Source organism: Monodon monoceros, unplaced genomic scaffold (genome assembly GCF_005190385.1).
Source record: "Monodon monoceros isolate NGI ecotype Baffin Bay Population unplaced genomic scaffold, NGI_Narwhal_1 Super_Scaffold_11, whole genome shotgun sequence".
Classification (NCBI taxonomy): Eukaryota; Metazoa; Chordata; class Mammalia; order Artiodactyla; family Monodontidae; genus Monodon; species Monodon monoceros.
Window position 1 is genome coordinate 124,155,182 of NW_021703767.1, and position 21,517 is coordinate 124,176,698.

General features: G+C 52.0%; 1 protein-coding gene across 2 annotated transcripts in view; it reads right to left on the reverse strand.

Moving 5' to 3' along the window:
• Positions 1–7,144: 7,144 nt before the first annotated feature.
• MRAS (muscle RAS oncogene homolog) overlaps positions 7,145–21,517 on the reverse strand; it is a 57,359-nt gene continuing 42,986 nt past the window's right edge. For both annotated transcript variants that reach the window (XM_029214846.1, XM_029214847.1), the window contains exons 3-6: positions 16,522–16,675; positions 15,074–15,173; positions 10,055–10,134; positions 7,145–8,388 (exon numbers count right to left, since the gene is read on the reverse strand). In XM_029214846.1, the coding sequence (XP_029070679.1) occupies positions 8,289–8,388; positions 10,055–10,134; positions 15,074–15,173; positions 16,522–16,675 (434 nt within the window). In that variant the 3' untranslated portion in view covers positions 7,145–8,288. The remainder of the gene's footprint in view (positions 8,389–10,054; positions 10,135–15,073; positions 15,174–16,521; positions 16,676–21,517) is intronic.

Consider the following 21,517-nt stretch of genomic DNA (forward strand, 5'->3'; position numbering starts at 1 on the left):
GGGTTTCACCCACTCTGCTAAGTGCTGGCTGGCTGGCTGGCCTTGCTCAGAAAAACTAGGCTGGAAAAAGGCAGCAGATGGGCTAGGCGGTGCCCCTGGGAGGAGGCCCACTGCAGAAGCTCTGGAAAATGACAGTGCTCTAGGTTCAAAATGCCTCTGCTGAGTCACTCGGGGGAAGCTGATCTGCATTCAGCTCACTTGGAAGAAGGCGGGGATGTGGGAGATGCAGTGAAAGATTTGCCTCAAACAGGTTAAAATTTAAAAAGGGTGGGGTGGCTGGTGGGACCCGCTCAGCCTCAGCGAGGCTGGGGTGGTTGTAGACGGAGCACAGTCTTGGGAGCCAGACAGATCTGTGTGCAAGGCCAGGCCCTGTCAGCCCTGGCTGTCCCTGGACCTTGGTTTCCCTTTCTGTGAACAAGTGCCCTACCACCTACCTCACGGGGTGAGATAATATGCACAAGTAACTCAGCGCCTGGCTTACCGTAAGCTCCACGAAATGTTCGCTGGTGACTAACGTGTGAGGTCTAAGTACGCTGTGCAGACCAAGTAACATGGATTAGCTGATTCTCAGGGGTCTCAGCATCCCTCCCCGGGGACTTGGGAGAAGCTCAAATGCTCGGGCCCTATCCCAGACCTGCTGAATCAGAAAATCCTGTGTCTTACCCAGCCTCCCAGGTGACTCTGATGGATGCTAACGTTTGAGAACGGCCACCTAATTGATAATTATTAGTATTGCTGTTATAGAACAAGGTGTAATTTTTCATTCTTACTAATAGGGGGAACAAACTGTCATGGTTTGCCCTGGTCTGTCCTGGGTTTAGTACTGCAAGTCTCACATCCCAGGAAACTCCTCTGTCATAGGCAAACGGGAACCTTGGTCCCCCAGTTGGAACCACATTGTACCCTAGGAAGGGGTTATGGGATTGTGACGAAAGAAAGCGAACCAGGTGAGGGGGGAGATAACCTGAGGGGTGGGTGTTCAGCTGACTGGGGAGGCCGCTGCTGGGGGAAGCGTGGGTGGGAGGGGGTCTGGCGAGGTATGGGTTGAAGACCTACTGAGAGTGGGCTTCCTTTGTGGAAACTGAGGCAGAGGCTGAACTTCAGAGTGGAGAGTCTGTGGGACGGAGTCAGAGGCAGAAGCCTCTGTGGGACCCTGACCTTCAGGAACTGAGTCTGCAGCTGCCCTGGGGCTGCCATAGGCCAGGGACTGGGGGCGAAGGAGGGAAGTAGGAACCTATCTGACTTAGGTTTGAAGACATGGATATCTGCTGATATCTGTAATAACTATTAATCCATTTAATAAACATTCAGCATTAACATTGGAGCACCAGGCCCTCCCCTGGACCTGGGGACATGCACATCATTGTAGATTGGACCAGACCAGTCAACAAGTTAAGCCAGGCTCCCAGAGGCTTGTAGTCAAGCGTTCATTTACAAAGGGCTGGGCTCTCCATGCAGTTGTTTCTTTTATTAACCAGGTTTCACTGAGAAACCATAGGATTCAAGGGACCATCATACAGTGTAGCCCAGCTGGTTGTCTCAGCCCTGGCCATACAGCCGAATCCCCTGGGGAGCTCTGACCCAAGCCAACTGCACCAGATCCTCTGGGGGTGTGGCCTGGGCAGCGAGATTCCTTCAAAAACTCCCAAAGTGATGCTAACACTGATACACAGCCCTTTGCAAACCACTGGTTACAAATTTGAGATGATGGCATCGGACACCAAGTGCCTTTGCTGCACGCCTCACATCCCTCCTCTGCAGCTGGCTCCCAGCCCCCACTCCCGCCTGGGGTGGGTGGCTAAGTGCTCCCAGGCCATCACTGCATCCTGAATTTCCTCTCGCCTTTGCCAATTCTGGCCCAGGGTGCTGGGGCCTGAGCGGCAGGTGGTGGTAACCCCGGGGGGAGGAGGTGGGAGAATCGTGTGTGGGTCACACACTTAGTCATGTGGGGGACGGGGAGAAGGGCTGAGGCCGCCGCCTCCCTCAGGATGTTGTGGGAGCAATGCAGGGACGTGTGAAGGATGCTGTCAGAGCTGCTTAGAAGATGGACCTTTGCTCATTTCATTTCCTCTCCCCACTCTCAGTGGCCTTGAAACTACCAGAAGGGCCCGCAGACAGAAAAAGAGGTTCAAGGGGCCAGTTCATTTTCTCACTGGGTAACATGGTGGTACAGTGGGAATCTGATAAAAACGATTGTCTCCCCAGAAGAATGCATGCGTACATACAATTTTGCATATGATTTTGAGGAGGGGTCGAGAGGGGGTCAGCTACCCCACCTGTCACCTCACGGAGCCAAGGTTAATAACCTCTGTACTAGTGTCCCTGGGCTCCAGACCTTAAGGGACTCTTGTTAATCAGACACAGGAAGGAGAGGGAAAGGATCTGGGCAACTTCGCCCAGAGAGCCGGCTGCTGTCTTGCAGACGAGAACAAAACAAGCCGCCGTTTACCTCCACGTGGTAGGAATTTTCATTTTTACCTACAGGTATTAATTCAGTGGTTCTCAAACTTTAGGGAGCACCAGAACCACGGGTGAGCTTGTTAAAGCACACAGGGCTGAGCCTCACTTCAGAATTTCTGACTCAGTAGGTCTGAGATGGGCCCGGATCATTTGCATTTATAACAAGTTCCCAGGTGATGCTGAAGCTGCCGGTCTGGGGACCCAACTTTGAGAACCACCTGCCCGATTATTTTATCACCCCAGGTGCGGGTCCCATGACTGAGTAGGAAGCTGGTTTGAGTCAGAGTTTGGTTTCCCACATCATCGCCAGGATGTAAGTTCTACTGAAAGCATCCATCAGTTCTTGGCTGGTAGGAACTCAGTTTTCTTTTCTTAGGTTTAAAATCTCACATTAGCACGATAGTGTGCTATTTGGCACGGTGGTGGAGCTCCGCAAAGTGAAAGTCTTGGGGGATGAGAGTATCCCTAGCTGGCACAGAACACCCACCTTTAGAGAGAGCTCCAAGAACACAGAGCCTTTATGTGTTCTCAGCTCGGATTTGGAGCTCTGTGCATAGAATGTGGTTGTCCACATTTTCAGAAAAATGCTAGAGAGTTTGAGAAGCAAACTGGGATCCAATTTGCCTTTGTGTAAACACTTGAAACCACTTGCTGGCTGTGGGGATACTTCTGAGTTCGCTGCCTGGCCAGGCAGAACCTTGCGGCTGTTCCGGGCAGAACCTTGCGGCTGTTCCAGGCAGGGGAGCAAACTCTAATTGCTGAGTTGAAAGCAGACGAGGCTGCCCCTGGGTGAACGGGGTTGAACTGGGTCTTGAGGCACAGTGAGTCTGATCTCGGGCGGCCTCGGCCTGCAGTGGCTTGAAGCGGGATTTCAGTTCCCCGGCCAGAGATTCAAGTCAGGTAACAGCAGTGAGAGCGCTGAATCCTAGCCACTAGACCATCAGAGACAGAAATGAATTTCCACAAAGAGATGGAAAGTAGTGAAACAAATGAAGTGTTTATTAGGAATAAAAAGAGCACGTGTGAGGGGGCTTCCCTGGTGGCACAGTGGTTGAGAGTCCGCTTGCCGATGCAGGGGACACGGGTTCGTGACCCGGTCCGGGAAGATCCCACATGCCGTGGAGCGGCTGGGCCCGTGAGCCATGGCCGCTGAGCCTGCGCGTCCGGAGCCTGTGCTCCGCAACGGGAGAGGCCACAACAGTGAGAGGCCCGCGTACCACAGAAAAAAAAAAAAAGAGTACGTGTGAATAGACTCACATGGGTGGGCTCAGAGGGAGAGTCGTGCCCTCGTGGTAGTTTGAATCACTTGTATGGGGCATTTCTTCCGGGTTTCCTCTGGCCAATCATCTTGCTCTGCCTGGCTCTGAGTCCGTATCTGGTATATCTGGTGTAACTCAGCGTCCTCCCCTGTGTGCGTGTGTATCTCTTAGCCAAGATGGAGTCTAGTGAAGAGGCCTATGGGTAGGTTGACATCACCTACTACGGGATGATGCCCCTCCCCTTTTGGTCGCCAAGGAGCCTTTCTGCCCATGTGTAGTCAGGAAGTTCTCCTTGACATGAGAATGAGGGACACGTGGTCTCTTTGTCTCTTATCTGGGCAGAGCTCAGCTCCTCTCCCCTCCTGCTATTGTCTTCATCGTGGAGTGTCTGTCCACAGGGGACCAACTCCAGCGGCTCAGCCTGGGGCCCATCCATCTCCTGCCTCAGGTCCAGGCTAGATTTCATTCCAATGCTGGGGTTGATGTCGTAGGGCAGTGATACCCAGATTTTACTGCACATGTGAATTACCTGGGCATCTTGTTAAAATGCAGGTTTGGATTGAGTAGGTCAGGACGGGACTAAAGGAGACAGGACTAAAGGAGATCTATCAGAAGACCCTTTGCTCCGCTCACCACCACCCAGCACCCAGCCCAATGCCTGGCACGTGGTGGTGCCCAGGAAGTCTGCATGGGAGGGATGAATGGGCAGGCAGCCACACCACCCCTCCCTGCTCTAGTCTGCAGTCCGGCCTTCTCTGGCCCCAGCGCGGAGGGTGTGAGAAGCACCCCTAGCCTCCAAGTTTACATGCTTCAGCTGTCATCACCCAAAGAAGTACCAAAAGAGGGCTTTGGCCCTCTATTCCCTGGGAAAAAGACCCAAAGAGGCTCAGCTTGGCCAACTACCCATCAGTTTCAATCAAAAGAGAAATGTAATCACATTGTATGAAAGACTGTGATCTTGCAGATGGGGTCAGGGGGCAGTTTTCATGAAAAGCAACATCAGACAATCCAATCGGTGTCCTTTACAAAGAGCATCATTTCTGGGATCTGTACCACGAACGCCCACACTTAGCTTTAGCCCTCGTCTGCTTAGGAAGTGCACACCATTGTCCCATTCACAGGCGGGGCAGCTGAAGATTAAAGCAGGTAACTTGCTCAAAGGCACATAAAAGTCAGAGGCAGAGCCCATATCCAGGGCTGCTGGACATCAGGAGACCGGCAGGACGGGGACAACCCTCAGAGTCACCAGCTGTCTTCTCCGCAAGAGGGCAGTGTTCTGGGTCAGACGCTGACAACGTTTAATGTTCTCAGCAAAATGTCAGGAATATTTGAGTAAGAGGAAATCAGACAGACAAGTGTTCCTCTTCTTTTCTTTATTAATGAGTTGGAATACACAAAGACTTAATAAAAGTTACATAAAAGGCTCAAGCATCATTGAGATCTTCAGGCATCACTCTCATTTCACGACAATGGCCACCTGTGTAGACAACTGCTAACACTGTGTAACAGAAGCTGGGCGCTCACGGGCGCTCAGTAATTCAAGTATCTTTCATTCTAAGTAAACCCGACATGGACTTTCTAATCCAATGGGCTGCGAATGGAGGGAAACTGTCTCTGGCTCCGGATTTTCTGTAACACGTCCGAGGAGCCTTTGGGTTAGAGCTGCCACGTGTTAGTGGGTCACTCTTCCTAGGAACACGAGGCAGGCCGCACCAGGCTGACAGGCATTCTCCACAAGAAGATGGGGGGCAAAGTCCTAACAGAAGCCATCCAAATGTCCCCTGTGAGGGAAAGTCAGTGGCCATCGCCCCAGGCTGGGGGTGGAGAGGATGGCTAGCATTACTTGCTGGGGAGAAAAGAGCCCTCTAAGTGGGGGAGGGGCGGAAGAATGTTAGAAGGAAATCTGAGAGCACACAGTGGCAAAGGCATGGGGTGAGAGGATTTCAGGAAGGGTGTGCTCCAGCGGGCATGAAGGGAGCACTAATTCAGATGGAAAACCAGTGGGAACACCAGAATGCCACGAAAGACACAAGTCCCATTGGGCTCCACAGTCAGGAAGTAGCATGGCCAACTGGTTTTCCAGACTGACCCCGCCAGGTGACCGTGTACTGGGAATGCCCTTGGGTATGCTCCACTCAGGCCTGTGCAGAAGCCCCCACTGCCACAAGCGTCCACAGTTCTCTAAAACGCAAAGAACCGCCTTTTAAAAGTGTTATTTACCCATCTCACCTATGGGGAAAATGAGGTCACGGGAGACGAAGGCCGACCATTAGCTCAACAGGGAGGCTGCAGGAGGCCATCCCTCACCCAGTTTCTCCCTCTGGCACTGTGGGCTGAGTGCAGGAGAGATGGAAGATGGGGCCGGGGGTGGGGCAGATGTACTGCCCTGTTGGGCGGAGGGCCTAGAAGCAGCTGGAATCTCTTCGTCTGGTTACATTCACAGCTAAGGGCTTCGTTCTCAGTCAACTGATCTGTTTCCAACAAGACTCCCCCATCCGGTGCCGTCAGGGAGCTGCAGGCTCCACAGTGGGCAGGGGTGCTGGTGGTGGTCCGTGCCCGGGACCTTTCTGAAGCGGACGCTGCCCCGTGTGCTGGGCTTCCTGTCCTGCTCTTCCAACTCGCTCCATCACCGCATCTCCATCCTTCCTTCTTCCCGCTGTCTTGCCTCTTCCTCATCTCCAGTTTGCAGCTGCCACCCAACTGCACCCAGGCTGCTAGGGTGTGGCTCAGAGGAGCGTATTGGTTGGAAAGAGCCTTGTCCTGTTAGTGTTTAGAAGGCCCATTAACATTACAGGATCTTGGGAAGCTCTGAAGTGCCTGATCTGGAATATTCTTTGTTATCCTTCCTTTTAGGGTCAGAAAAAAAGGGCCGTTTAGACAAAGAAGTTTGATTTTCCGACAAACAGAAGTCCCAACTGTTTTTTCCGGCATCAGAATCATTCTTTGGCTGCGCTCCCCTTCCACCACGTTGCTGGTGATCTTGCTGAATTAGGAACTCAGCGCATTTTCAAAACTAGGGAAGAATCCAGGGGTCTCAATGTCTGGCTGAGTGCTTACTTTACCCGGGTTTCTCTCTCCAAATGGTGACCAGGCCACTCACTAGGGATATTCTAGTTTGCTTGGTGGCCTGATTTGTAACAGATGGAAACTAAGGTCACTAGCCAGCCACCTCATCTTTTGACTCTCTCTCGAGGGTGCGCTGTCCATCCATCCCGCCCCAGTCTGGCTCACACCAGCAGCACCTGAGAGGCAGGTGGGCGTGGTCAGGAAGCTAGGGGGCTGGCCCCTTGTAGAAACAGGTGTATGGGAGCCATGTCGGCACCCCAACCTTACTTTCTCCTCCACTTATATAGCATAGTTAAGATCCAAGAGGTTAAGAAAAGTTCCTGCCAGAAAGGCAACCTGTAATACTAAGTTTGCAAATGTTTCAAGGGGATTTGCTCATTTACTGGGCTTAAGAAGTGAGTCAGTTGACTCAAAGGGAAAATGGCTTCAGGTCTTGGTGCTGTTTCAGTAAGAACAGTACTGGATCATTTTTGGTTAAGATTTAGCACGAACCAGAGTCTTCCAGATGGTGTCCATGTTAGCTGACTTCGACGCAGAGACCGTACACGCCTGTTCAGTGTGTTTGTATCAGAGGCACCAGACAGCACAGGTGATGGGAGAAAGCCCTCTCCCACGGCTGCGAAGGACACAGAACTTAACCCACACCACCTGAAAAATACACGAACGCTTTTGCAACTCCAATAAACTTACTTAAAATTTATATATTTCCAGGGTAATGAGAAGCCCTTTTAAAACTGACGTGCCCGTCTCTCCCCTCAGCAAAACAAAATTTTGTTCCCTAATATCTGCATCTTCAAGCACAGTAAAACCTTCTGGGTACACACATCTCTCTTCTCTCCAGTTTATAGGAGGCCATGAGTAGGGTCTGTTTCTCCCGAGGCCTCCAGCCACGGTCCCCGTGAACTTCTGGTCTCTCGGTCACTCTGCTTTCACGTTGAGTTGAGTTTTGGCACGGCTGGGAAATTTCAGTTAAAAAACAACCATATTCCAGACATGTTATAGAAGAGGTCTGCTGAAGACTTGAAACTTCACCAGGCAGTGGGCACAGACCCCTTTAATAAAATAATAATCCCTAAAATAATTTAAAAATCTACAAAAGACACCCAAGCTCAGACACTGTGGACCGGGGTTGGGGTGGGGGAAGCGTGATCATGGCTTGTTTTTGTACGTGGAGAAACACTTCCACATCAAACCCACACTATGTAGTTCAAAGAAACAACACAGTCACCAAGAGCGGGGAGGGACCGGGTTGCATCAACACAGGGACTTGGATGCTGCTTTGTTTACTGTTGCCTCTTCGTTGCTGCTGAGACACAGGGCAAGCCCGTGCCCTTCCAGCAAAGCCAGACTCTATCTCCTCCCTGCCCACCCTCCCTCTCTCCCTTCCTGTGTCAAGTCCTTGGGCCAAGGGTCATGGTTAGAATGGTCTTCAGTGCGGTTAGGCAGTGGAGGGGTCCCAAGGGCTGGCCAGTTCCCGGTCACTGTGCCCAGGGCCTCGGGCCGTCACAATATCGCGCACTGCAGTTTGTGGGTGCCAGTGGCCCGGTCTCCCCGCCATTTGGTTTTCTTCTTCTTCTTCTGGCTTTTTTCCGGAATCTGTTGCCTTTTGAGACAAGGAAGGGCAGAATAACAACGTTAGAAAGGGCTTTGCTTCTCCCTGCCTTCTCCTCCCTTGCCCCGGGTCTGCGGCTGGGAGGCCAGTTCTGGCTCGGGAGGGGGAGAAGGGGCCTCTGTCCTGGATGCTGGAGGAGGAGAGCCTGTCCTGGACGGTGTCTCTAAGGCGAGGAAGTGGGAAGGGAGACAGGGCAGAGCAAAACCTGTCGTGCTACTGGTGAGACTTCCTGATACCATGCTGTGGCTATGTTTGTTTCAATCACAAGCGATGTTATATGTTATACAAGGTTGGCTTCTATGTCTGTGTTTCATACTTTAAATAAAATGACAGGTCAACTGAGCACAAAAGCTTTTTACGTGTTTCCTGTTCATTTTTCCTACATCTAAAACCTGCCCTTGGAACTCGAGGTCCATAACCAAGACATCACCCCCTCCTGGTGTGGTAGCATCTCCTAACTCCAGGCAAAGGCCCATGAGAAAATCGCTTCCCGAGTGCAGGACTGCCAGCTAAAGCATAAGGTGAAGGCTGCAAACCACAGTCCACGCTGGGGAATGATGAGAAAAGGGGGTTGTTGGGTGTGTGTGTATGGGTGTGAGTGTGTGCACGCACTGGGGGGGCTGAGAGGCGGCAGGTTGGGAAGTGCACGGTGATTCCATGACTAAGCAACAGCCCTACAGGTCGGCATGAGACAACACACCAAATGCATGCTGTCTGAGAACCACTGGTTAGGCCGCTCTGTACGTTGAAGATTTTGGCAACAGCAAAGGTGGGGGGACAGTGAGACCAGCCAGGACACTGTCTCCGTCGTCTAGGCATGAGATGATTAAGGTTTGGACCTGACCATGCAAAGGAATCCACAAGAGACTACAGCCTGGGATTTCTGACACTCCCTGGAGACCGACAGTGGGTAGGGGCTGGAAAGGAGACACATGTACAAAGCCTCTGTGATTGGAGCCTGGGGATCAGAATGCTGGTTGTTCAGGTGAAATGTCAAGGGGTGCTCTGACATCAGGGAAGAGGAGAATGGCCTACTTTTTACCGTGTTGGCAGCTTTGGTGTTGGGAGAACAGCGGGGGCAGGATGGAGGCGCTGCCCTCGGGGAGCCTGAGCTGCAGGATGGAGGGGAGGCCAGGGAGGCACCTCGCGTAGGAAAGCACTTTGTTTAGCTTGTGGCTTCACGCATAGGGAGTCGGGGAGAGCAAACGTAGGTGGGAAGGACAGAGATGGACAGAAGTGTAAGAAATCCAAAACTAGGGACTTCCCCGGCAGTCCAGTGGTTAAGAATCCGCCTTCCAATGCAGGGGACGCAGGTTCGATCCCTGGTCGGGGAACTAAGATCCCACATGCCGCAGGGCAACTAGGCCCGCGTGCTGCAACTGCTGAGCCCGCACTCCACGACTAAAGAGAAGCCCATGCGCTGCAACGAAGAGCCCGCATGCTGCAACAGAGATCCTGCGTGCCACAACTAAGACCCAATGTGGCCAAAAAATTAATAAATAAAATAAATTTAAAAAAAAAAAGAAAAAAAAGAAATCCAAAACCAGGCCCAGAACCGCCCAGCCTGGGCCTCAGACACGGCGCCATGCTCCTCCAGCCTTCCCGGTGTCCGTCTGGCCACAGAGGCCCTGCTTCCAGGCAGGCGAGCCTCACTCACCTAATTACTCTAACCAGGTCATGGAAGGCTCTGTCGACGTTGAGAGGTGGGTCCTTGGCACTGGTTTCTATGTACGGAATCTGGAAGGCAAAGCAGCGTTACGGAGTTTCTGTAACAGCGTTACAAAGTCCTGTTCCCTAAAAACGCAAATTCTCAGAGGTCCCAAGGAACCCTGCGAAGCCCCCATGGAACCCCGGCTCCTACAACCTCAAGCCCTCAGTGGTTTCTCACTCTATAAAGTCAGAAAGTTTTACTGACAGCTTTTCTGATTCTCTCGTGTTCTCTGGTCACAGAGATATTTAAGAGCCCCCTAACAACAGAATAAAAATGATCTTTTTAGACACTTGAAGACTAAAGACTGTTTCATTTATCAAACTGATGTATGTTCTGATTCTATTCAGTTTTCTCTCTGAGGTCTATTTCTCTACCTTAGAGGATTCTGCCCCTCTTCACAGGTCCTCCAGAGAGGACGCCAGTGGGAAAGGCTGAGGCGAGGCTGGCCCTGCACCCTGGCGACCCCGCTGGTCTATGCACCCCACCCCGACCTCAACCGTCTGCCTGGCCCAGCTCTTGCTTGGTCTGCATCTATGAGCCCGGAGCTCAGCCATGTTTGCAGAAGGCTTATGTCTGCATGTTTAAGGCTGAGGATCGTTACCCGGCTGGAAGGCAGCAGTAACTGCGAGATGTGGCTGAGGGGACCCTATAGGGCCATGTCTACCCCAAGCCTCGGACTGGCACAGGGAGGAAAACAAAGGCTCCATGAGGTCAGGACATGGTCTTCTCCTTTAACAGGGACCCCACAAAGTCAGGAGGCTCATGCCCACTCCCCCAACAAGAGGCGAGCGTGTGGACTCCGGACAACATGCACAGGCCCCCTAGATGAGATGTAGGTGAGCCAATCATGATTAGACTGAAGAACTTTGGTATTTTTCGCAACCTTCTCCTGATTACAAAATTAAGGCATTTCATTATAACACACTTGAAAAGGAAAAGCACAGCGAAGAAAATAAAAACAATCAACACTTTAAATGCATGGGGGTCCGGGGTAACAGGGTAAGTCGTAAGAGGAGCATGTCGTAACTGATTGCCCAGAACACATCATAAAGTATCTTCCCATCATCGCGGGAGATCAGATGTTCACCCACTGCTGTGGCTTCAAGCAGGGGCTTGCTCTAGCCGACCCAGACACAAAGGGCAGAGTACAAAGGACATGTCTCAGACCTTGGAAATTTTCATTTGACAAATATTTGAGCCTCTGATAACCCCGAGAGGAAACTGCCTTCCACTGTAGGCTGTTGGGCTGTAGGCTGCTCACTGAGGTGACCGTGGGCTGTTTGGCCTCCCAGGTCTCAACGTCCCTGACCTCACTAATCCTCACGTTAACCCTCTGAGGTAAGCGGTTATCTCCGTTTCACAGCTGGGGAGACTGAGCTCAGAGTGGTGACGTACTTGCCCAAGGCCGCACGGTGGCCAGCAGAGAATCAAGATCTGGACCAAGTGCACACTGCACTTCCCACATGGCCTGGCACGGACAGGTAGAGGTGCTGAGGTCTGCTGCGGAGCCTCTTCTAGGCGTGGCAGGTGCCCCAATAGCTCTTGGGAGCCAGAGTCCTGTGCAAGCTCGTGAGGGCAGGACAGCGTTCTTCCCTGTGCACACTCACCCAGCGGGGAAGCGGGAGGGCAGCTGGGGCTTTGACCTCCCCGGAGGCTCTTCACATCCTATAATCCTGCCAGCTCGTAAGTCCCAGGCTCCTGGGGCCTCGGACCTCCGCTGCCTGCTCACAGGCACACCGCTGTAGTACGCCCAGGTCCCCAGACGCCTCCGCTTTCTTTCTAGGGATCCTGCTTCTGAAGAAACACTGATGTGCATTATCTGGGTTCTTAGAATTCTAGGGTGTCGTAGTAACAAGACTTAAACTAAGGGAAACCCTGCAATAAATGGTAGTACTATATGACTCCACCGAAGGGCCAGGAAATGCCACCTTCCTGCATTGGATGGGGGCGACCTACCTTGGTCAGCTAAAGAAGAACTTGCCTTATGAGCTCTAAAATTAGGACAGTAGCTCACAGGGTCATTTGGTCGAATGATAAATGAGGCAGCAGCGTTCGCTGTAGGAGCAAGGTCAGCTGAGAGACTGGAGACCTGGGTTCTAGTGGGGATGGGTGGGTACTCCTCGCCAGCCGTGAAGCCCCCAGAATTCCCTCAGCCCCCTGTGTCTCATTCCCTTTTACCTGCAGAATGGGGCTGCTGCTACCCCCGTGCAGCGCCCTTCCCCCGTCCCCAGCCAGCCACGCACCCACCCAGGGGTCTGTGAAGGCTCTTAGCATGAGTTCACCGTGCGGAGCCCGAGGCTGTGGGATGCAATGGCTCCTGGCCTCTCTCTGTGCAGGAGGTTGGCCGGTGGAGGGCACGGGCACGCTACTGTCTGAGGCCTGCGTCTAATGCCAAACCCAGAGGTTAGTTCCAAGTGCTCACCTGGAGACTTCTGAGCACACCTGTCTTGGTTGATGACTTCCTCCTCCTCGAGGCATCTTCTTTCCTTGGCTCCCAAGGCCCCACTCTGGTCCTCACACATCACTGACCACTCTGTCCCTTTTGCTGCTTCCTCTCATTTCCCCATACCCACAGCACCGAAGTGTCCCCAGCCTCAAGCCTGGGACCCCTGCCCTAACTACACCCATTCGCCTGGGCTTCATGGCTTTTTTCTTTTTGTGTGTATATATCTCTATCTCTATCTCTATGTGTGTGTATACATAAATATATATACACACAAAATTGAGGTAGAACTGAAATAACACTAATTTCAGGTGTATAACATAATGATTCGATATTTGTATATGCTGCAAAATGATCACCACAATGAGTCTAGTTACATCCATCATATATAGTTACAGAACTGTTTTTTCTTGTGATGAGAACTCTGAAGATTTACTCTGGTTTCATGGCTTTAGATTCTACCCACATGCTGCTGATTTCCAATATTTACCTCCAGATGGTATATCTGACAGCGGTCTAGGCACCTCCACTTGACTATCCCCTCAGCTCCTCAAACTAAGCATCTAAAACAAAGCTCCTGGTGTTCCCCACGTCCTCGGTGCTCTAGTCCCCCTGCCCGGCTAGTGGAACTCCAGTCTTCTGAAAGTTCCTCGTGCCCCAAACCTTGGCATCCTCCTCAAATCCTTTCTCTGTCACCCCACATCCGGTCTGTGGACAAATCCTGTCGGCTTTCAGAAAGACACCAGAATCCGCCCGCTCCTTGCCACCTCCACGGGCACCACGCGGGTGCACGTCAGCCGGCACCCGGCTTACGGTGCAGCCCCCAAAGACCTTTCTCCACACGGGCGCCAGAGGGAAGCTGTTCAGTCATGAGTCGGGCCATGTCACTCCTCACTCAAAACCCTCCAGTGGGGCTTCCCTGGTGGTGCAGTGGTTGAGAATCTGCCTGCTAATGCAGGGGACACGGGTTCGAGCCCTGGTCTGGGAGGATCCCACATGCCGCGGAGCAACTGGGCCCGTGAGCCACAACTACTGAGCCTGCGCGTCTGGAGCCTGTGCTCCGCCACAAGAGAGGCCGTGATAGTGAGAGGCCCACGCACCGCGATGAAGAGTGGCCCCCGCTTGCCACAACTAGAGAAAGCCCTCGCACAGAAACGAAGGCCCAACACAGCAAAAATTAATAAATAAATTAATAAACTCCTACCCCCAACATCTTCTTAAACAAAAACCCTCCAGTGGTTTCCCCTCCACTCTGAGCAAAAAAAGCCCATAAGGTCTTAACCCCCCCGCTCTGACCTCACTTCCTGCTACTCACCCCTCCTACTCCTCCTGCTCTGGCCGCTCCAGCCTCCTTTCACCTCCTTGCTGTTCCTCAAACTCCCACCTCAGGGCCTTTGCACTGATTATTCCTCTGCTGGAACATGCTTTCCCCAGATATCCAGAGGACTCACTCCCTCACCTCCTGTCAGTCCTCACTGATATGCACCTTTCCAGTAAGGCTTTCCCTGACCACCTATGTGTAAAAACAGCCCCCCACTCCACGTTCCCTACCCCCTTCCCTGATTTACTTTCCCCCAGAGCACATGTCACCTTCAGACATGCTCTAATTTGCTGCCGTCTCTAGAAGCAAGCACCCTGAGGGAAGGAGTTTTGTTTGCCAGGGCCTAGGACTGTTGAATGAATACGTGAATAAACACAGAAGGCAGAGACAAGCAAAATGAACTCGCAGTGGGCCCCTCCCTCTACTTACGGAGCTGGGCCCACCGGGCAGAGGGAAGGGGCAACCCTGCAGACTTTCCAGGAGGCTGGGTGAACTTCTACATAACTGACCATTGAGGCTGGGGCATGGTTGTGCTAATGCGGGGGGAGGGGTGGGAAGAAGCCCACTGACCCCACCATCCGGTGGGCAAAGGGGCATCACAGTGAACTGAAAAAAATAAAAAAAATAAAAAAGCAACCCAAAGGTGTCTGCTGACATGCACGGTGTGGCCTGGGCAAAACTCGGTTTGATCACTTGATGAAGACAGTGGTGCCTACCTCAATGTGTGGCTGCGGGGAGTAGATGCTCCCCCAGCACAATGCCTGGCACAGAGCAGGGCTCAGTGAAGGTGGCTGACCTGATGATTCTGAACATAGTCAGGCACTGGCTCAGAGACAGGGACGAAGCCAAGCCTCTGCACAGCCCAGCGAGGAACCTGCTGCGTCAGGGCCAGGAGGTGAAGGTACCTGCTCTCGACAGCAGGGCCTCTAATGACTGCCAAGAAGGTGCTTTCTCTCTGGCCTGTTGTCTTGTTTCACAAAATACCCCACATCACATGTGCCTCTATGTGGATCTAGCCCACTACCTAGGAGGCCTGTGTTTCATTCCAATAGACTAGGACTGCAGGAGTGAGGGGGCACTGACATCCCCTGAGCCCTCACCCCGACACCCACACACACACGCACACACACCCACACGCGCACACGCGTGCGTGCACACACACACACACAGGCGCGCACACACACACACACACACCACCTACATTGTGTTTGGTGGCCATTTCTTTTCCTTGCTCCCTGGTGATTTTCCTCAAATGCATCAAATCGACCTTGTTGGCCACGAGGATCATCGGGAATGACTCCCTGGGAAAAAAAGGAAGAGCAGCTTGTGAGCTTCCCTTGGTGAAGGCGGGGCACCCACGCCTCAGACCTGACACAGCACACAGCACCTCCCTATGGGGCTGGGTTAACTTCAGAGTCTTTCCCTCCACGTCTCCTGGAATGGAAGAGGGACCCGGGGGCTGCTGGCTGCCTTGGTTTGAAGCCTCAGGCCTGTTGCAAGGTGAGTGCAGGCCCTCCTGGGAATCCCCAGGCTCTGCACTGACTGGACCAGCGGCCAGGTTCCCAGACCTGCTTCCTCTCATCTCCCAGTCACCCTGACACACCACCCATGCAGGCCATCACGCTGTGGCCATTGGCAGTAACTTGTGAAGAGCACCAGGGCCAGGGGCTGGCACACAGTTGCCACTCAATAAATGGCAGCCGCAAAATCAGGATGGCTCCCAAGAGTGGAAGGCGGGGCTCAAGAGGCATGTCTGCCTTAAAGATTCCCGTGGACACATGGGGCCAAACTGCTGTCCCAACGTGAATGAAATGCCAGTCTTTGTCAGCGTTGAGTATTTTCATAAAGAAATTATAATTTCATGGGTGAAAAATGGTACTTTACCCTTCTTCCTTGCACTTCTTTGATTAGCAAGAAGGTTGAATATTTTCCCGTATCTGTGTCATGTATGTTTTCTCTTTATAGATTCCTATAGTCAGCGGCTTAACCCACATTTGTCTCTTGGAGCTCTATGTGTATATGTGTGTATATGTGTGTGAGTGTATAGCCCTTTACCTTGAAAAGTTATTAACACTTTGCCTTTGAGATAAGTGTTAACTGGATTTTTCGAATTTTGAAATTTTTGAAAATTTTGAATTTTCGAGATTTGCTCAAAGCTTGCTGTTTTCCTATTAGTTTGTCCTTTTACTTTTACATTGCCTCTTTAAGAGCCAATTAACTGAAAAGACCAGTTGGGCTTAAAACAGACTCCAAATTATTTAGCTATGCCATATTATGCTAAGGAAAACATGAGCCTTTAATAGGGGCTTAGAAATCTCAGAGTCAAATGTGATGTAACCGGTTACGATGTATGCCGGAGAGAAAATTCACTTTTTCTTTGACTGTAATAAAATTTGGTTACATTGGAGCTGAAAAACAGATGTTATTTATGATTCCTTGACTCATCGGTGGGGACAGTTTAGGAGAGATGGGGGGGCCGACGCCTCGAGGCCTTGGCTGCGTGTAGACTCCTCTGGCTGGGTGGAAAGGTCTGAATTCAGCTCTGCCCCTCGAACCTCAGCTTTCACCTGAAGATCTGAGAAAGACAGACAGACAGACAGAGCCCACCCTGAGCCAGGCATGGGGAGGTCCCAGCCTGGCCGCCCTCACCTGTCCTTGACGCGCAGGATGAGCTGGTGGAAGCGGTCCACGTGCTCGAAGCTGGCCTTGTCCGTGACCGAGAAGACGATAAGGAAGCCGTCCCCCGTGCGCATGTACTGCTCCCGCATGGCGCTGAACTCCTCCTGTCCGGCTGTGTCCAGAACTGGGGTGGGATGAGGATGCTCAGGGGCTGTCACCACCCACCCTGGAGCCCCTGGGGCCTGTGGACCCCGAGGCTGCTGCTGCGGCCCCTGGGGTGGCTCCATCGAGCTCCCCCCAAGAGGTTCCAGGCTGTGCTTGGTAAGGGTTCAGCGGGGCCTCAGACGCCTCAGTGTGCGGCTCTAACTGACTCACTTGTGGACCCACTGACTCCAGCCCACGGTGCTCCCTGGGCCTTAATTCTCTGCCTACAGAAAAGCCTCATAAAGCCAGTGATCAACTCTGCCACAAAACCCCTCTGGAGTCCCCAGACCTGGGCTTGGAGGCCTGCTGCAGCCCTTACAAGCTGATTCTTGGGAAAGTCACCTGACTGTCTGAGCCTCCATTTTCCCCTTTGTAAAATGGACACAATGGGGTTTCCCTGGTGGGACAGTGGTTAAGAATCCTCCTGCCTGTGCAGGGGACACGGGTTCGAGCCCTGGTCCGGGAAGATCCCACGTGCCGCGGAGCAACTAAGCCCGTGTGCCACAACTACTGAGCCTGCACTCTAGAGCCCGCGAGCCACAACTACTGAGCCTGTGCTCTAGAGCCCGCGAGCCACAATTACTGAGCCCGTGTGCCACAACTACTGAGCCTGTGCTCTAGAGCCCGTGAGCCACAATTACTGAGCCTGCGCTCTAGAGCCCGTGCTCCGCAACAAGAGAAGCCACCGTAATGAGAAGACTGTGCACCACAACCAAGAGTAGCCCCTGCTCGCCGCAACTAGAGAAAGCCCGCACGCAGCAACGAAGACCCAACGCAGCCAAACATGAAAATAAATAAACTAAAAAAAAAAAAATGGACACAATGCCTCTACCTTGCAGCTCCTTTGGAGGAGAGCCCTGGGACAAGCCTGAGGGAAGCCCCAAGAGGCCATCCCCGGGTCAGGAAGGGTCCTCAGTCCCTGTGCGGACAGACGCCAGGCAGGGCGAGGAGAAGAAGCAGCCCCCTGAGAGCCGGGGCCCTCGCCACCTAGGATGCAGCTGCTACAGGGCGGTGGGATGTGGGAGCTGAGGCAGCTGGGGAGACGGAGGCTGCGGGGGGAACCTCTCCACAAAGGCTCTTCCCCCCAACCCATCCATCTCTTCCACTACCCGCACTGCTATTCTCCAGAGATAAAATGCTCTCCCTGACTGTTTCAGAGAGAGGTCACAGCCTCAGCGGCATAGGGGGCGGGGGTGTCTCCCTTTAGACCTGCAAGCCTGGCCGGCTCCAGCCCTGTGGGCGTTGTGAAATCTGAACCCCTCAGCGGCCTGCAAGCCCCTGCCCCAGACTCACTTCCTCTCTCCTGCATGCAGCGGAGCGGCTGGTTACCGATTTCGAAGCCAGGTTCGGGGCTGAGTCCGGCTCCTCATATCCCTAGAGTGTGACCCTGGGCAAGCTCACTTCTCTGTGCCTCCTCTTCCTAAAATGGGGCTTGTCGGGGCTGTTTTGAGTGAACGTACTCAGGCCCTCGGAGCAGTGCTGGCACAAAGAAGCCCTATAGGAGCGTCTGCTGTGAGCCTGTGTCCTCTCCCACCTCCGGGCCTGGGACTCCTTCCCCCAGCCACCCCTCCTCTCTGCTCCCCTAGCTTGGTGAGCAGGCTCTGACTCACAGAATTCTGCTCCTGAGCCCCCATGACTCTCACCACCCCAATACAGACCCTTCATGACGCTGTTCTCACTGCCCATGAAAAGGCCCCCAGCTGGACTGTCAGTTCCCAGAGGCAGGGACCTGGTTTGTGTGTCACTCGTCTACTCAGAGCCTGGCACAAACAGTACTCAAATTGTAGTTGAATGAATAAATGAATGTGAAGTCTATTTGGTTTCATGCATCCATTCATTCATTCAGGAAATGCCTACTGTGTGTCAGGCAATGTTCTAGGCACTATGGATACAGGGGGAATGGGGCAAAATCCTTGCTCCCATAGGACTTACATATACTCTAATAGGAAGGCAGATAAATGAATGGATAATATTATGTCTAGTAAAGATGAGTACATACTATGAAGAACAATGGCACCAGCTGAAGGAAACTGGAAGAAGTTGGTGTCGTTTTGGATAGGGAAGGATGGCGTCTCTAGGAGAAGCTTTTGAACAGTGACTAAATGATGGGGGAGGGGGAGCCACGTGGCCGAGGGCAAGAGCATTCCCAGCAGAGGGAACACAGTGCGTGGAGGTGTGCAAGGGCAGGCCCGCTGGCTTGGGGAAGCAGAGGGACTGGTGAGTGTTGGATAGGAGGTGGGGGCAGGTGATGGGGGGGGTGGGCTGCTGCACCGGGGTAAGGCTGACTTCATTCTAAGCAAGAAACAGGCCACCGCAGAGACTGGGCCAACGAGCGAAATGATCTATAGGACATTTGAAAAGTTTATCCTGGCTGTTGGGAAAACCCAGACCAAGAGTAGAAGCAGCGGCACTAGGTAGGAGGTTATGCCATAACCAACAAGACAGGATGGAGGGCTGGACCAACGGTGGGATGGGGTGGATGCTGTGAGAAGTGACCAGGTTTAGGCCACTTTCTAAGACAGAGCCAACAGGAGTGGGGCGTTCTGGGTGGAAATATGCAGACGTGGGAGTGGGAGAGAAGAGTGTTGATGACAGTGGCTGTCTGGGGCCTGGGCCAAATGAATGGTGGTGTCATATCCCGAGGTGGGGAAGACGGTGAAAAAAGGGTTGGGAGGGCTGAGTTGTTTTTTTTTGCGATACACGGGCCTCTCACTGTTGTGGCGTCTCCCGTTGCGGAGCACAGGCTCCGGACGCGCAGGCTCAGCGGCCATGGCTCACGGGCCCAGCTGCTCCACGGCATGTGGGATCCTCCCGGACCGGGGCACGAACCCGCGTCCCCTGCATCGGCAGGCGGACTCTCAACCACTGCGCCACCAGGGAAGCCCAGGGCTGAGTTTTTGACACACACTTCAGAACCTCTCAGACACCTATGTGGGTTTCAAATAGGCATTTGCAGACTTCAGTCAGAAACTGAGAAGAGGGGCAAGAGATACAGATGTAGGATATATCCATCTACATGTGTGTGGATGGCAAGGAAAGCCACAGGATGGGCTCTCCAGGACCCCCAGGAAGCCACGTCTCCTCAGGAGACATCTTGAGCCCGTGCCTGAGAAAGTGACCTCGTCCCCATAGCCTGTCGCCCCTGCACATCCTCCTGAGTCACTCAGCATGGCCAAGGGGCAAGGCTCGGCGGACACACGGACCCAGGCTGTGCCCCACGCACAAGAGTCTCGGTCTCCTCATGGATGAAAGGCGGGGCAGGGCTCCTGGGTCTTCAGGATTGAGTTCTGATATCCTAGAATTCTTTGGTCTGGATATCAAATGAAGGGGCTAAGAAAATAAGATCTACAGCTGAGGACCAGTGGGGTGACTGAGGCAGTTTCCCCAATTTCCTAGGGAAGGGGTGGGGAACGAAGACTGCACCTTCACCCAGAGGGAGTGGAGCCTTTGGTCCTAAGTAAATCCCACTCAGAAATGCAATCAAGAAAACAGATGAAAATGGCATGGATTTGGCTGAAGTGGGGATGGGGAGGCCTGAACTGAATAGCAAAAGACATTCAGGTAATATTGTAATTAATATGCTCATAGATTTTGAGGGTGTATATTATCCAAAACAAAAACTAGAGGTCTAAGGTATTTAAAAATCTGATCATTCAGAACTTAAAAAAAACAATTCAACAGGGAGTTGAAAATCAAAATGGACCCTCTAGAACGGAGAAACATTCAGACATTGATGGCCTTAGAAATTACATTACCCACAGTTTCTAAGAGAATTCTTGGAGGATATACACCAGCAAAGTGAAAAACAGATCCACGAAAGAAAGACGAGTGGTATTATAAACAATGGTACCAATGGTATGCAAAGGAAACAGCAAAACCTAAGAGTTAAATTTAAATAAATATAACACAACTTGGAGAAAATGAATGGCAATTTAGAACTAAAATCTATGCTGATCTATATGTGAGGGTATGGGCTGGGAAAAGGTAAGTCATTACTAAAGTGCTTGCCTTATCTGGGAAGAGTTTAAAGATATTGATTACATCCAGATGTTGATAGAAAAACATGAGTATATACACACATATGTATATAGAATAACCACCTGAAATAAAACTCAAACCTTCCTAATCATTAGAGGAAAGAAAAACAGGACTGAGTAAACGGGACCAATCCAATGAAACTATACAAAAATAAGAAAGTTTAAAAAGTAGACATGAGGGCTTCCCTGGTGGCGCAGTGGTTGAGAGTCTGCCTGCCGATGCGGGGGACACGTGTTCGTGCCCCGGTCCGGGAAGATCCCACATGCCGTGGAGCAGCTGGGCCCGTGAGCCATGGCCGCTGAGCCTGCGCATCCGGGGCCTGTGCTCCGCAACGGGAGAGGCCACAGCAGTGAGGGGCCCATGTACCAAAAAAAAAAAAAAAAAAAAAAGTAGACATGAAATAAGATGGCAGAAATAAATCTATGATGAATGACAGTAAATGCAAATGGGTTAAATTCACCCATTAAAAGCAGATACTCAGTACAAAATCCACTTGTCTGCTACTATAAAAGACACGTATAAAACAAAATGACACAGAAAGAGTGAAAAATGAAAAGATAAAAAAGGATATGCTAGCCACATGCATCCACAAAACAGAATTCAAGGCTAAGGAATTAAACAGAACAAACCAGGGTATTTATAATAGGAAAAAGTACAGCATCAAGAAATGCCACAGTCATGAGTCATAAGCATATAAGAATGTTGCCTAAAATATATATATATATGTATAAAAAACTAATTTTTTAGAACAGTAGGAAATGACAAATCCCACAATCATTGTGGG